At 40.9% G+C, this 15656-nt stretch overlaps 1 protein-coding gene across 1 annotated transcript in view; it reads right to left on the reverse strand.

The window, feature by feature from the left end:
- EML6 (EMAP like 6) overlaps window positions 1–15656 on the reverse strand; it is an 89237-nt gene that overhangs the window by 35175 nt on the left and 38406 nt on the right. Inside the window, exons 7-15 of the mRNA XM_031058291.1 lie at window positions 14077–14278; window positions 10827–10964; window positions 9055–9311; window positions 7823–8035; window positions 7013–7180; window positions 5992–6101; window positions 4029–4147; window positions 3040–3226; window positions 2339–2444 (exon numbers count right to left, since the gene is read on the reverse strand). Coding sequence (XP_030914151.1) covers window positions 2339–2444; window positions 3040–3226; window positions 4029–4147; window positions 5992–6101; window positions 7013–7180; window positions 7823–8035; window positions 9055–9311; window positions 10827–10964; window positions 14077–14278 — 1500 coding nt within the window. The remainder of the gene's footprint in view (window positions 1–2338; window positions 2445–3039; window positions 3227–4028; window positions 4148–5991; window positions 6102–7012; window positions 7181–7822; window positions 8036–9054; window positions 9312–10826; window positions 10965–14076; window positions 14279–15656) is intronic.

Consider the following 15656-nt stretch of genomic DNA (forward strand, 5'->3'; position numbering starts at 1 on the left):
GGACTGATAATGAGAGAAAGGAAAGCCAGAAGAGAAAATCATCCATAATTCAACAATACCCAGGCTCTTGCCTCATGTATAAAATAATGATAAATAGGACCATCTCTAACAAAGTTTTAGAGACAAACTTCTGTGCTGACATTCTACAAAGTTTACAAAACTAAGCCATGATTACTGCAGTTTATGATAAGACAATTTATAGGGTGTAGGAGGAGCTGATCACCTGCCTGGCTTTTTTAACTGCAGAAAAGTCACAGCTGGAGGAAGCAGAGCTGGGTAGACACTGAACAAAAGCAGGGATCTGGGCATGGGCTTCTCATAGAAATGAATGGTGTGAAGGACTCAGCTTGGGCATATTTGACTTCAAGAGGAAAAAGAGAGTCACTGGTGTAAATTACTGCATCAGAACTACTGCAGAGTTCACAGGGCTGAGTAAGTTCTTACAGACTTTAATGACTGATCTTACTAGAAGCAAATCAAGAAGGAGAAGAAGGGGAATTTAAGAATCAATAAGAAAGAAACAAGACCAAGTGGAAGAAGCAGAATAAGGTAGGAAGAAATGAAGTTAAAATACAGGACAAGAAACCAAAACTGAGTTTATTAAAAAAATCCCCAAACACAACAATTTAAACTTTATTCACTTGAAACAGGAGGTTTATGCACTAATATGGACTATAGTCCCCAAACAATATCCCAAGGTATAAATGTTAAATTAGCCAGCAGAGGGCACAGCCAAACGTTGCAGGAATGAAATGATCCTCTCAGAATCACAGTGTCATGAGAAGGGCTGTACAGGAAGGACCCAGCGTTCAGAAATGGGCAGCAGCTGATGGTTTAGAGAGAGAACTGGGGGAAAAGTCAGCTGCTGCATCAACTACAGCCAGAAAAGGTTGGGAGCTCCAGGTTTCTATATGTAAGCTCCACATAGTGTGATCTGTACCTAATTTTGACAGCTCTGTTATTAAGACAATGCAAATCCCCTACACAGGGCAGTGCAGCCCCTGATCCTGCAGGGAGGTGCACATTTGCTCAGCTCTCTGTCCCTGTCCATGCCAAGAATCCCAGCTAAAGCCAGTCAGGAATGCAGTGTGTGCATTATTCTCAGGATCAGGTCCTAAAGCAACACTGTAATGTTGAATGGTTGCTACTTTTTAAAAGACATTCAGTATTTTTTTACAGATTTATGCCCACAGAATATTTGGCCAGTTTATTCTTTACAGGTACATGGGTTCCAAGATCCAGAATATTCCTACTTGGACAGGAATTTACTTGGTGTTAAACAGGCAAACCACAAAGAATGTTCAAACACAGGAATGTTTGTCCAATTAAGGATCTTAACAAGAAGTTTTTTGACATCTATGCACATTATCTAATACCACTTAAATCATCCTTATCCATTTTTCTTCCTTCTGGCACTTTATCTCCTTTCAGAGTGAGCTTACAGACCACAGTGGGTCAGCAATTTCACATTTGAATTCCAGCTCTTGGATGAACACCAGGGCTCCTCTCCTGATAATGGAATATGACTGAGTTCCACAGATTTATCTTTGTGGAAGTCAAACTTCTTTTGTATAGTCTTGTCTTACAAACGTGACCTACATCCTAATGAATTCTTACCATGTTTCTGGAGAGCAGAATATGAAATAAGCTACGTTTAATTGAAAAAAAAATCAGATCAAGTAGAGGATAGTTCAGATAAAGTAATCTCTTAATTTTTTTAACAGAAGAAGGGAGAATGAATTTTCAAGCCCTTTTATGAAGATACAGAAGTATTTAAGTCCCCACCATATGGATGATCTTCTTCAGAGCTGCACACAGGAATTATCCCTTGAAAACTGAGACAGATTAGGGCAGCCAGCTTGGAAAGACAAGTGGGAGAGACAGCAGACAACTGTTTGTCATATTTACTTCTTCTGTAAACTCACTGAAAAATGTGGCAATTGTTAGCAAATGCAAAGAATTGGATGAGCCCAGAGGTGACATTTCCAACTCATTCATATGCTTTGAGTCACCATCCTGCCTGCTTGAAAATTCTCACACCACCATGTAGACAGTGACCAGAATTCCAACTGCACACTTGGTATTACCTAATAGACACCACCCAAATCAATCATTGACCAAGTGACCAAAGGCCCATGACTGACTTCACTACACACATTGTTTTTATCCCAAGTCAGCAAGCTTCCATGTAAAATTGGTACTGGTGTTTTTATCCCAAGTCAGCAAGCTTCCATGTAAAATTGGTACTGGCTGCAATCTTACACCTCTTTGAATTAACATTGCATGATAAGGATTGCTTTTAAATCACTCATTTGGATAAACATAGGCTGTGGCTTACCTGAAAAATCCAGTGCACACACTCCTCTCTGGTGCTGGCCTTTGAGCAGTGACAAACATTTCAGGGTCTGGGTGTCCCAAACATGGATAGCAGCATCTCTTCCAACCTGGATCAGAGGGTTAATTGGGCTCTCTGCCCACAGAAGTTCAAAGCACACCAATAACAGTAATTAGCATTATCATATCTTTAAAACCCTACAGAGGTCTGTCATTTGGCCTGTTCTATCTTTTTCAAGATTTTTTTCTCATTCAGAGAAATACCAGTGGATGGTCTCTAAAACTATCAGTATTCATGGTATCATTTATCCTGATGTCTTGAATATGTATACACTGAATACATCATAGTCAGTACCAGATAGCAGGAAAGTGCCCATCAGCTTTTACCTGAGCAAGGCTGTTGAAAGCTCCTGCAGTACAAAAATACTGCAACTGAGCCATGAAAGTCCAAAGCCTTCTAGGAAGGAGATAAAATACAGCTCCTGAGTTTTACATGAGAGATTAAAAGTAAATATAAGACTTCTGAAGGCCATAGCACAAGACTGGCAGTGTTTATGTTATATAGGAATGGTTTCATAATCACCTCCAAGAGTTTCAGTCAGTTTGCCCGGATTTAGGAGGAAACAATATATTTGAGGAAAAACAGAATGACATTTTTTCTAATTCCATATAAAAACATTTTTGCTATCACTCTGAACTCCCCACCTGCCCAGTAGCCACATAGTCCTTGATGGGGTGGATGCTGAGGCTGAGGATGTCGTCGTCGTGGCCGAGGTAGAGGCGCTGTGAGTGCTGCTGCCGGTTGTAGACAACAGCCACAGCGGCGATGTGATAAACCACCTCCCCCGCCTGCGTGTAGAACAGGTTGTTCCTGCAGTCATAGCCCCTGTACCTGCAGCAGACATCAAAAACCAAACACCTGGCTGCAGGAGATGTGATAAACCACCTCCCCCGCCTGCGTGTAGAACAGGTTGTTCCTGCAGTCATAGCCCCTGTACCTGCAGCAGACAAACACCAAATACCTTGTGGCTGCCCCACAGCTACAAATCCTTTGTGTGTTAAAGGAAAGGAGTCCTCAGGTGACAGCTCGAGCTCAGAAGTATCACAGAGACTGCTCCCACCAAGAGCAGGAATTCATCAATTCCTAAATCAGCACTGATTTCACAAAAAGGCTGTATCTTTTACATAGAACTGTGTCCAGGTAAGCTCCACAAGGAATTGGATTGGAGCAGAAATCGATCAGGCATTTGAACAAATCCCAGCTATCACAAGCAATTAACAGAGACTCCAGGAAACATCAGGTGTAGTGAGCAACAAGTATAAAATGTGATTTCATAAAACTGAACAGTGATGCATTATTCATCAGTGTTATAAGCTTCCCCTGTTCCTTAACAAAGAGAATCATGGGATGGTCTGTGCTGTGGAAGGACCTTATGGATCACCCAGTTCCACCTCCTGCCACAGGCAGAGACATCTCCCACTGGACCAGGCTGCTCAGAGCTCCACCCAGCCAGAAATACAACTGAAAATAGAAAATCTATACCTGATATTCTAATAATTACCACAGTTACAATGACAAATTAATTGTGGCTAAGCACCAAAAATGCTTTGCTTATGCTCTGATACGAGTTTTTAGAACACCCCAGCAATGTTAACCATTCAGAAATAGCAAAGATTATTTGATGTTACCCTACCCATGTATAAACTGCAGCTTCAAGCTGTCCTCGGGCGCTTGTTCTCTCTTAAGGAAGGGCACAGAATGGTTTTTCTCTTTGCTTTGCTGTTTCAGCTGAGGTAGGTCTTCTTTGTAAACCTAAAGAAGAATTGCTAAAGTTAACTGCACGGCTCTGGTTTTCTGAATATTTGTATATGTGAGTCAAAGCGACTTTAAGCATGAAATTTAATATATGCTAATGTGATGTAGAGTGGTTACAATGCAGAGCCAGGCACTATTTGTCCCCAGCCTTCAGATGATAATAAATGTTTCCTGAACAATGAATTCTCCTGGTCTGAGAGGCCAGAACAGCAATCTAGAGCAGCAGCAGCAGAGTGGACTTCTTCCAGAAGATTCCAGTGTCACTTAGTGAAAAGCAATGTGAATGGTGACTGGTGTTTTTTAATTTCATCTGTGCTGCAGTCTCCAGGTATTTTTTAATTTCATCTGTGCTGCAGTGTCCAAGCTCAAAGCTGAGCATGAACTGCATCTATCTCAGGATTATGGTGAAATACACAGGAACCAAAAGCACTTCAGTGATCTGCCAACATGTCCACAACCCCAAAGTACAATTACAGATCTATAAATACACAAAATACTTTCCATTTAAACACTTAAGAAATGCTAAAACTCTGTGGAGATACTAAAGGTGTTTGAAGCATTCCCAAACAAAATCCATCTTAGTGCTGAAATGTAGCTTTAGTGTTTGTTTTCTGTGCCTACATTTCTTGGACAAATGGACAATAAAATTGCCACTCCCACAGAAATCTACCTGACTTCCAAGAAGCAACACCGGATTTTTGGAAGAAAGGAAAAGACAGAAACAAACTCAGTGAAAGAAAATACTGGGGCATCATGTTCTGATGCATCTCAAAATGTAGAATCCTCTCTGCTGCTTCAGCCATAATATTAAAAAGAAAAAAACACAAACCAAACCCCAATTCTCAAAATAAGATTAATGTTGTTATTTCCCTGTGCTTTTGTCAATTATTTCCTTTAACAAAATGCCAAATGCAGCTTCTCCTTGGGGCTGTCTCCCATTTCCCATGAGAGATGCTATTTTAAAGATGCTCCTGCTTTTCCATGCATTAGCCTGCTTGGAATATTGCTCTTGAACTGCCTGCAATGACATTGTCACTTGTAGTTTTTAAACCCAGATGTCCTTTTTGACACACAGACAGTGTGGAGGAGGATGGTGACTGATTTGAATATAGATGGAAAATCAGGAGAGGGAAGGGATGGGGAAAATGACCAGTACTCCAGTGAAACTGGGAGTGAATGAGAGGGAAGGGAGAGACTTTGGCAAAATCTCTTTCATTTGTCATTCATGATTGATCTCTGTAATAAACAGGTGAAAGAGGCTGTTGGCAGAAGGACCTGTGCAATTTATTGTAGTCTAGAAAGTGAGGTGAAAAGATAAAGGATGCCCTTGCCCAAAGCCTGCAATCTTAGAGGTGAACTTCCCACATCCCAGAAAGCAGCCCCCTGCCAGCCATTAAACCCCTTAAATCAACATGAACCAACTTATTCTGTGATTTTCCCCCCTTAATACAAGATCCCAGTCCTGCTCTGAGGAATTTCTGACCTTTTCCCATTGCAGCTGAGAGCTCACAGGACAAGGGGACAGGCAACACTCAATGACAACAGCTCCTGGAACCAGGTTCTAGTGACTTGTAAACAGAGTCCAAATCACAGAGTGGTGAGGCTGGGAGGGACCTTAAAGATCACCTTCCAGTCCCCAAAACACTTCTAAATTCTTTTCTCCAAACCCTTTCAAATTCTCATCTCCAGCTGAAGGGTTTATGTAGATTGGTTGCATAATCAGCTGAATTCCATCAAAATAACTGAGAGCAGTCCATGAGTCAGCAGTAAACTTCCTCTCTTTGCTGAACACTGATGGGGACTTGCCAGGTAATTGGCCCTGGGAGTCATTTCACACTCACCTGGCGATCATAGTTGATTTGAGCTTCCTGCTCAATGTCAGAATCCAACTCTGGCACGTCAGATAAATCTGAATCTGATTCCTCACTGTAGGAATCAACACCACCCTCTGCTTTAAAAAAAATAAATAAAAAATCAATATATTGAAGACATAAAATCACAGGAAAATAGTATGCGACATTTTTATATAATTTAGACTATGGGCAAAGCAGTATTCAAGAAATCTGGAAGCTCAAGCAGCTTGTAAAAGTCACGGGGGTGACTGAATGTGTCAGGCTTCATTTCTGTCTCTCCTGTTTCCCTGCCCGGGGCAGGAAGGTGGCAGAAAGAAGCAAAATCACTGAGCAGCTACTGGTACAGTTCCAGCATCAGAGAATTCTGCTTTCAAAACAGGGTCTGGAGAGCAGACACAGAAATGACAAATAAAAGCTTTCACTGATCATTCTTTGTGCTTAAAATATTTGCTGTAATTTAGATAATTTACCAAATTGTGCATGTACAGAGTGAAATTTTGCCCTTCTGCTGCAGGGAATCCCAATTTTAGCAACCACTATGACACAGTTCATATGGCTTTGGTAGGATATTATAAAGATCATGACTATAACAAGAAAAATATCTTAAGTACAGCTACTGCATAAATATGAGAAATTTGTTGTGAGATATATGAGATTGCATTGAAAAATAAAATCAAACAATTAAATGTGTAGTGCAACTTCTGAATCCAATTTAGATGGCTAATGTTGAAAATTTAATTATCCAGTGCCTCTAAATGTCCTCTTTCACACACTTTGGGGAATGCTGTTTATGTATTCCCAAACAAAAATAGTGCAGACTGCAGCAGCTTTTAATGTGGCCCAAACCAAGGCTTGTCTTTGACAGCTTCAATGTCCCAGGCATGCTGAGCATATGCAATTCCAAAGAATTATGATTTTTTTTCCTGTTAAATCAATAAGAGCTCTTCCAGCAGTGCTGCATTCTGTGCTGATTTAATTTAACAAATACTTGAACAGAGATGATGTTTACCTTGTGGGGAGGCTTCCAGGATGCCATTGGTTATCCCTTCTGGAACAAACCTCCACTGAAAAACAGAGTGATCAGCACCTCCTGTGCTCAAAACCCACTGGAAATCGTGGGACCAGCGCACATTGGTGACATGGGCTGAGTGGCCAACGTATTTCCTGAATTTAGCTCCTGAAAACAACAGGAGAACTGCTGGTATGTAAGGGGAAAAACTAACCTTATGCTAATGAAGTTCGGTTCCTAATAGAAACACACATTTGCGAAATCTGAAAACCAAAAAATACTCAAATGCCTCATTTGATACAGTGATACAACAGTAATTATGATATAAAAATAAATGGTATAAAATAATATAGACAATATCTTCAGTTGTCAGAAAAGTACTTCAGTCTTTGCAGGAAGTACCAGACACACACAAGGTTTAATTTTCACCTTCCTGGCCATGAGTGCCAGTGTCAACTCAACACACGCATTACATTTTTTCTAAAACACAGATTTTGAAAATGCACTGAGATGTGATATCAAATTAAACACTGAAGCTCACAGAAAGGCAAAAGGCTGTTTGATTTGGATTGCTGGCTTTATGCTTGGCACAGTGCAAATCCTGAGGAAGCAGCCACACATTCTCAACACTTCTGAAAACAGCTACACAGAGAGGGTTAAAGTCTGCTCTCTGTATCCCTTAATATTCACAGGAATTGTGCACACACTAATTGCAATTTTACACGAGAATGAAAAGCCACCATTAGAAAACACATTGATATGGTCTTGAGGTAAATCTTGCATTTTCAGCCATACAAAATTCAACCTTACCTTTCTTTAGGCACGGAAATCTGAATAATTTCACCAGGCCAAAGTCATCACCAGTCACCAGCACAGAGCTGTTGTAATTCCCATCCACAGAGTTGACATCTGTGATGTTTGTGTATTTTGGCCAAATTCCACTCACTTCAGAGCCTATCACACAGGTCCATGAAGCCCAGTGAATTCCTTTGATCTCATCTTTGCTTGTTAGATGTTTCCCAGCTGAAAATGTGCAGGTGAATAACCAATCTCATCATTTGCTTTTTAGAAATTCTGTTTCTTTTCATCACATTTATCTGTGTATTCTAGTTGCAATTAATTTTTAACCTCAATTAAGAAGAGTCACAATCTTCCTTTAAATTACTATAATCTCTCATTTGTGGTGTTTGAGGACAGCACACATCTGAGGAGTTCTAATGCAGCTGCATTAGAAATAATTAGAATACTAATGAGAATTAGTATGCTAATTAGGATTGGCATGATAAAACATATGAAAGTGGGAAAACTTCATAATTCCAAATCTACCAAAGAAATGCCTTCAGTAGAACGTACTGTGAATAGCAAGAGTTCCTGAAACATTTTCAAGTGCTAGAAGGTTAATAATGCACAATTTTAAATCATGCTCATGTGTTAGTAGGAGTTTTTCATCCACATTAAGTCCCTGAAATGTGAGTATTTGATCAGTCAGCCATTCTGTGGCACTTTTTACTTACAGAGGTTGTTTTAGAGTTGATTGAAGGCTGCCAAACTAGCTCAAAAGAGCCCCAAATTTTATTTCTAAAGCTTTCTTCCGTAAAAGTTTCCTCTAAATATTAGAAAGCATTCTCATATAAGAGTGAGAATAAGTCAATTAGTTATCAGGGTTGTTTCTACCAACAAGCTTCTAAATTGAGAACCTCAGCAATTTGAGCTGGCTCAAACAGTTCTCCTATTTTTAGTTACATTCCTAAAACTAACAGGAATCATTCATCAAGGAAGGACAATAGGGACAGAGGGGCTTTGGCAGTTACCTGAGAGTGAGTCAAGCTGTAAAAGTTGCTATGAAAAAATATGTAATTTACACAGCAAAGACAGCTTTTCATTAAAGCTGAGGATATTGAAAAAACGAGCAGGGGGTATTTCTCTATGTTCCAGCCAGGAAACTCCACTTTCACCTGTAATATTTATATCATATTTGTGGTGTTCTCTTCAACCAAAACCAAAATTTAATTGTTCATAACACGAGCCCCTTATAAACTTACAGGGCATCTTGTAGAAGAGCCTCTCTCCAGCACCATCGTTGGTCTGCAGGAACTTGCTGTCCACAGACCAGTCAATGTGGGTGATAAAACTGGAGGATTTGTTACATTCTCCAATCTTTTTGTATCTCTGGGCCACGGCGTAGATGTCCACGGGCCCATCGTTGGAGCCCACGGCCAGGTAGGAGCCATCAGGGGAAAACTTCATCTCGTGGATCACCTCCTTGCGGTCCTTGATGTGAACCACCTCGGTCATGTCCCTGCAGGGGCCACAGGGCACAGTGACAGCTGCACACCCAGCAATTTGCAAGCCACAGAAAAGACAGATGCACTGAATAATTTGTACAATAGAAATGAGATTTCCCTTTAAATATCCTTTTTTTTCATGGATATCTTCCTAGTCATTCCATTGATTCTAAGCATTTTTTAAGCAGCAGACAGAAACCGTTCTGCCTGTCCACAATGATTCTCTTCACCTGCTCTAATGAAGTACTGCTAGCAGCATCCAACCAAATTTGTAAGTTTATCTTTTAAATCCTGCCATACAGCACTGTTAAAAGCAGGGTCCTGAAAGGAGAAGCATTGATTCTAAGCATTTTTTAAGCAGCAGACAGAAACCGTTCTGCCTGTCCACAATGATTCTCTTCACCTGCTCTAATGAAGTACTTCAGTACTTTACTGAGATACATTTTGTAAGTGTATCTTTTAAATCCTGACACACACAGCACCGTTAAAAGCAGGGTCCTGAAAGCAGAAATATTCCTAACCCAAGACAGAGATTTCCAGGAGGCATCAGACAAATTACCAAGGACAAGATGACTGGGATGCTACATCTAGCAGCATCCAAGCCAAGTTTATTGAGATACATTTTGAAAATATATCTTTTAAATCCTGACACACAGCACTGTTAAAAGCAGGGTCCTGAAAGGAGAAGCATTCCTAACCCAAGACAGAGATTTCCAGGAGGCATCAGACAAATTAACAAGGACAAGATTACTGGGAGACAAAGATGATTAACTTCTTTAGAAGAATAGTCACTGGGAAGGCTTTTAAATGAATATGAACAGCTCATTTAAGTTTTGTTAAAGTCATTCATGCAGAGCATTATAGGGGTTTTTCCAGGCTTTTCCCTCCTATCAATTTGGAGTTCCAAGTATTTTAAGTATATGTTTGGCAAACATATGGAGAATAGTCAGGAGGGGGTAAATTCTTCCAGGTATCAATTAAAACAGTTTTTGTGTTTTGAAATCACACTGGGGGTTTGGCTATTTCACTCTATGGCCAATTTAAGGCTTTACCTGCTTTTATGTGCCCTCCATAACAGCATTTCAGATGGAAAATGCTTAAGATGCAGCCATGTAGAAAAAGGCTTTCCACTTACACAAAAAGTACAATTCAGGTTCATCTTGAAAATACTTACAAATGTCTTTTGATCATCAATTATTTTGCCCGGTATGTGTATGAGAGGAAATAAATCATCAGTGAAAAAGATCCCTCTCCAAACTATGTTCTGTCTGTTACCTGCACATTTCTTCTCACTAAATACCTGTATTTAGGAGCTTCAGTAGCTTTAGCAGCTTCAGACTACAGGAAAAGAGCCAAACTTGAAAATCTTAAATTTTATCATTATTCCTAAGAACCAATATTTTGGAATTTATTAAACCATAGATTTTCTCCTCTTCGCCAAACTACCACCTCTTAAAAGGGATATGGATGCACCTGCAATTATTATTTCTTCTTCTTCTGATAAGATACCCAGTGTTTTCTCATCTTACCTGACTCTGAGGACAATGAAGGAGCCATCCTTCATCCCAAGTGCCAGCTGGGATCCGTCAGGACTGAAGGACACGCTCCGTACGGCCTCCTCCATATTGCAGCGAGCGATCAAGGCATGGTCAGCAAGGCTCCACAACCTGCCCCAAAGGGAAGGGAAAGCAGGAGGGGGCTTTTCCTGACTGCCCAGGATTTGGGTGTCTTCAAGAGGAACCCCAAAGGTCTAACTCAGCTGGGAAAATCACTTGCACACACCCCTTGTGTTAATATTGTGTAAAGGATTGAGCTCCTCTCAACCTGAACACAACTGTGGTAGAAGAAAACAGAGTGAAGCTCAATGACATCATCATTTGGTGTTATTTCCAAACTTCACTTATCTGACTGAATTCCCCAAAGTGAATAATAAAAATGAAGCTTCTGTAGACAGGAAGGATCAATGCAGCTCAGAGTGAAATTTTCACTGAAAGCAACACTCAGAAAGTTGCTTTCAGGGAACATCGACATTCCAACCACAGGGAAGACTTTCTTGTCCTAACTCCGAACGAGCTTAGGAGGCAAAACTGCATATTGATTCCCTCATTCACATCAATGCAATTGAAAAGAATCAACCAGTAAATTATGTCCTAAGATAAAGGCAAATAATGCCCCTATATTTTTCTGAAGGAATGGAAGGAGTTTCCCAAATCACTACAGGTTGACCCATCAGATCTCAGTAGGCTGCAAGACTTAGAAATTTAAAGAACAAGTGAAATAATGGGGAAAAATGCATAAAAGACCTCTCTCAGGGTAGAGAAATTAAGACAACAGTGCCCCCAACTGTGGTGGTGTTCACAGGGGTCCCAGGATGAGGGAAGAGATGAGAATCTTGACTCCATGTTTCAGAAGGCTGATTTATTATTTTATGATATATATTATATTAAAAGAAAATTATATACTACATAACAAGGAATTAACTAGGAAGGCTTTGGAAAGATTTTGAAGAAAACACTAGGATACAGTTGTTGCTCCAAAATGTTGCTTCCGCATAAATCAGTCCAATACTCTGGAAGCCTAATTGCAAAACATGACAGTTTATTTAATAAATGAAATAAAGAATTCTCTATGCCTTCAGAGAATGACAATTTCCCCTGTTCCTGTGGTAAGAGATAGGGAAGAGGCAGCTTTCCTAGTTGAGATGGTTTGCTTTGGAAATTTAAAATGTTAGAAACCTATATTTGGCTAGAGACTTCTCTCAGCTGCACTAGGGAAAAATACAGTCAATCCCCTTCTCATTCAGATACCCCAGACACAAGAATACCATCTGACTCACTAAAAACTTTTATTTCGAAACCAATTTAGATTTCTATTACATACCCACTCTTTGAAAAATAGTGTGATAATCAAATGCTAAGAAAATTTACCCAGTGAAGGGCAATACAGAAACATCCCTGTGGATGCAATTTAAATATTACAGAAAAATTGTAGGAAAATACTTTTGTGTACTTTTTTATCTTAATGAAAGTATTTATACATTTCACTGGAATTCCCCACAAGAAGCCACAGTCTATTAAAAAAAATCCCAGTAGCATTCAAATCCCACCCTCTCTAGTGCTCAAACAGCTCAAAGATGTGTGATGTCGGGCAGTAAAATCCCTGCACATTTGAGATATCCAAAGGCATCAGGGATATCAGAACTGCTCCAACAGAGATAAGAATGATAAGAGCAGCACAAATCAAGGTTTGATGTGCACACAGACCCTGCAGTGCTCCCTGGAGGGCCACGAGCTGGGTCAGGCTCTGAGTCAGCAGCACCTTCTCCAGCTCCAGAGCTGAATTACTCTGCCCACGAAGGGATGAGCTCAAGACAAGAAATCCCATCTTAGTGGGGCTTATTGGCTTGAGGGCAGTGCAATGCTAATCCCAGCTCTGCAGCCCTTCCTCCAGAACTGACCTGCACCCTGCCAGGACATTTGTGCCTGTCTGTAACACTGGGCAGGCAAACCCCAGCAGAGGAGACCATTCATGCATTGCACAAACTGAGAGAAATAATCCTCTGTGGGGAACAGGGAGAAAACACAACTGTAGAGAACAACTGCCAGTCCTGTGGGTTTCCCATTTGGATTTTAACTGGGGTTAGAATGAGATGAGGGATGGCAGGGATAGGAAACTAGTACAAGTGAAAAGACTGAAAGGGAAGAAAAAAGAAATCCCAGCTGGGCAGCAAGCCTCAAGGCAGAGGTGAATCATAATGTGCAATCTGAAGGAGCAATAATCAGAAGCAGGGTGTATGGTAGGAAATGGATTTTTGGCACTCAGGAAAATCCCTATCTCTTTAACCATAGGTAAATAATCAGTTGCACTGGGCAGAGTTCATGCTCAGGTGAGAACACACAGCAGCTCTGCAGGTGTGGGCTCAGGAAGAGTCTGAGCTGGAAAAGGAGCATCCTTGACTTTGTGACAATGTCCACAAATATGCAGACAAAATTTAAAAACGCTGCTGCAAAGCCTGAAGACACAAGTGGAGTAACTAAACACAGGATCACAGAATATCCTGAGTTGGAAGGATCACTAGTCCAGCTCCTGGCCCTACACAGACACCCCAATAATCCCACCCTGTGCATCCCTGGGAGTGTTGTCCAAATGTTCCTGGAGCTCTGGCAGCCTCAGGGCTGTGACCATTCCCTGGGGAGCCTGGGCAGTGCCCCACCACCTCTGGGAAAGAACCTGTCCCTAATATCCATTCTAAACCTCCCCTGACTCAACTCCAGCTGTTCCCTTGGGTCTTGTCACTGGTCACACACAGAAGCCATCAGTGTCTGCCCCTCCACTCCTCCTTATGACGTTGGTGCATTTTCATTAATCTCATTTTCTGGTATTTTAACTGAATTAGTTTTAGATCAGATTTCCTAAACACTCAAGGCTGAGTGGACAACTGGACAAAAGTATTTAGGCTTTAAGCTTGTTGCCTGATATCACCAGAAGAGAAATATGAGGTGACCATTCCCAATTTAGATCCCCCTGGAATAAATCAATAATTCAAGCAGAAGATATAAATGCAGTACATTTTAAACATAAATTCAGATTATTTTTATGCAATGTGTGGCACCCAAATATGAAAATTGAAGAGAAAAAACAAAGTTGCTAAGAAAAATATGGGGGGGGGGGAATGTTGTCTTAAGAGAGTCAGCATGGGGCCAGCAAGTCAATCCAATACAAAATTACAACTTCAGGTGCATGTGCAGCAATGAAATGAAGAAAGGAGTGCAGCCTTACCGCACGGAGCGATCGTCGCTGCCGGTGACTGCCAGAGGCTTCTTGGGGTGCACGGCCAGGGCCCAGAGCTCCCCCTCGCAGTGGCCCTGCATGATCAGCATGGGCTTGTCCCTCTCCCTCACCAGCACCTCGAAGATCTCGCTGTCCTGAGTCCCTGCCAGGAGCCTGTCGGCTTTCCAGCACACGCTGCGGATGGACAGGCCTGGGGGCACAGCAGGAGCTGCCCTCAGTGCCAGCTGTGCCGGGGGGCACAGCCAACACTGCTGGAATTCCAGATGTGAAATACAAAGTGTGTATTTGTGATTGTGATATGTGTGGAAACCGATCATGGGACAGTTATAAAGATGAATTCTAATAATAACTGAGGAAAGTAAAGCATGGAAAAAGGCCTTTGAACCTATCCTTTGTTTGCAATTAACCTTAGTTGATTTAGGAGCATTTGAATTAAAGCGTTAAGGATGTTGCTCTTTGCTTGTAGTGAAGCCTTAAAGAGTTTTGTAATAATAACCTTTTAAAGTATAATTTTAGAATATTGCTTGTATCCTTGAAACTCTAGCTTTGGAATATATATAAAGGAAACACGCTTATCTCAGGCCCTAACAAAACAGAGAAAAGCAGCTTGAGAAAGGAAGATGAACATCAACTCAAGGATTTATAGTTTCAACCAAGGGAAGCTGGACATCACTGTCATGAGATTTATAGTCCTTGCAATTAAAAGGTGGAGCCACATCTGGGGAGCTGGACTGCACCAGATGGGATTCGTCTTCCTTCTTTCGGAAACTGGATCACCACCATCTGGAGATACTCATCGCACCAGTGTATGGGATTGTGATGTAAAAAATTAGGAATAGAAACTGCTGAGAAAGCTTTATGAGTACCCCTATAAATACCTGTAAGCCTCAACTATCAGTGTGCAGTTGGAGGGAAAACTTCCCCCACTGTACCCAGTGCTTTATTGCTCATACTTTACCATATTAATTAATAAATTGATTTCTGCTTGAATATTGGCCTAGTCGAGCTTCTTATCTATAACACAGAGGTCATTCCCAGCTGACATCTTGGGCACTGGGGTCACACAGAACATCCCAGCTGATTCAAAGCTCAAGGCAGTTCTGTCAGATTTTCTCCATTTGGCACACAGAGAAAGCTCAATCCTGGGAAAACATGCTTGCTGCACACCTTGGGAATTTAAAAACCAGCTCCATTTTACAGGATTTAAAGATCTAAATTTTATGTTAGTCAAGGAGTTCCTGTGACTGAAGTTGGTTTATTCCTTTTTCCAGTGCTTTACTTTTTTGAGCATTCAAATAAAATTTTAATGGTGAATTTAAATGGTTTGTGCCCATTTATCACACTTCTCCACTTTAATCAAAATGGATTATTAAAAAAAAACATAGAAAAAGACATCCCTTCTCCCCAGACAAAAAACAATAGAATTTTGCTTTGTGTAACTTTAAAAAAAACTTGATCTTATTGCACAAATCTGATCCCTACTTTGCAGCTGGAATTTTACTGACCACAAGCTCAAAAACACCCTCTCAGCAGGCTGATCAATTTGGTAGCATTTTCTGGTCAACTGC

Source organism: Geospiza fortis, unplaced genomic scaffold (assembly GCF_000277835.1).
Source record: "Geospiza fortis unplaced genomic scaffold, GeoFor_1.0 scaffold275, whole genome shotgun sequence".
Classification (NCBI taxonomy): Eukaryota; Metazoa; Chordata; class Aves; order Passeriformes; family Thraupidae; genus Geospiza; species Geospiza fortis.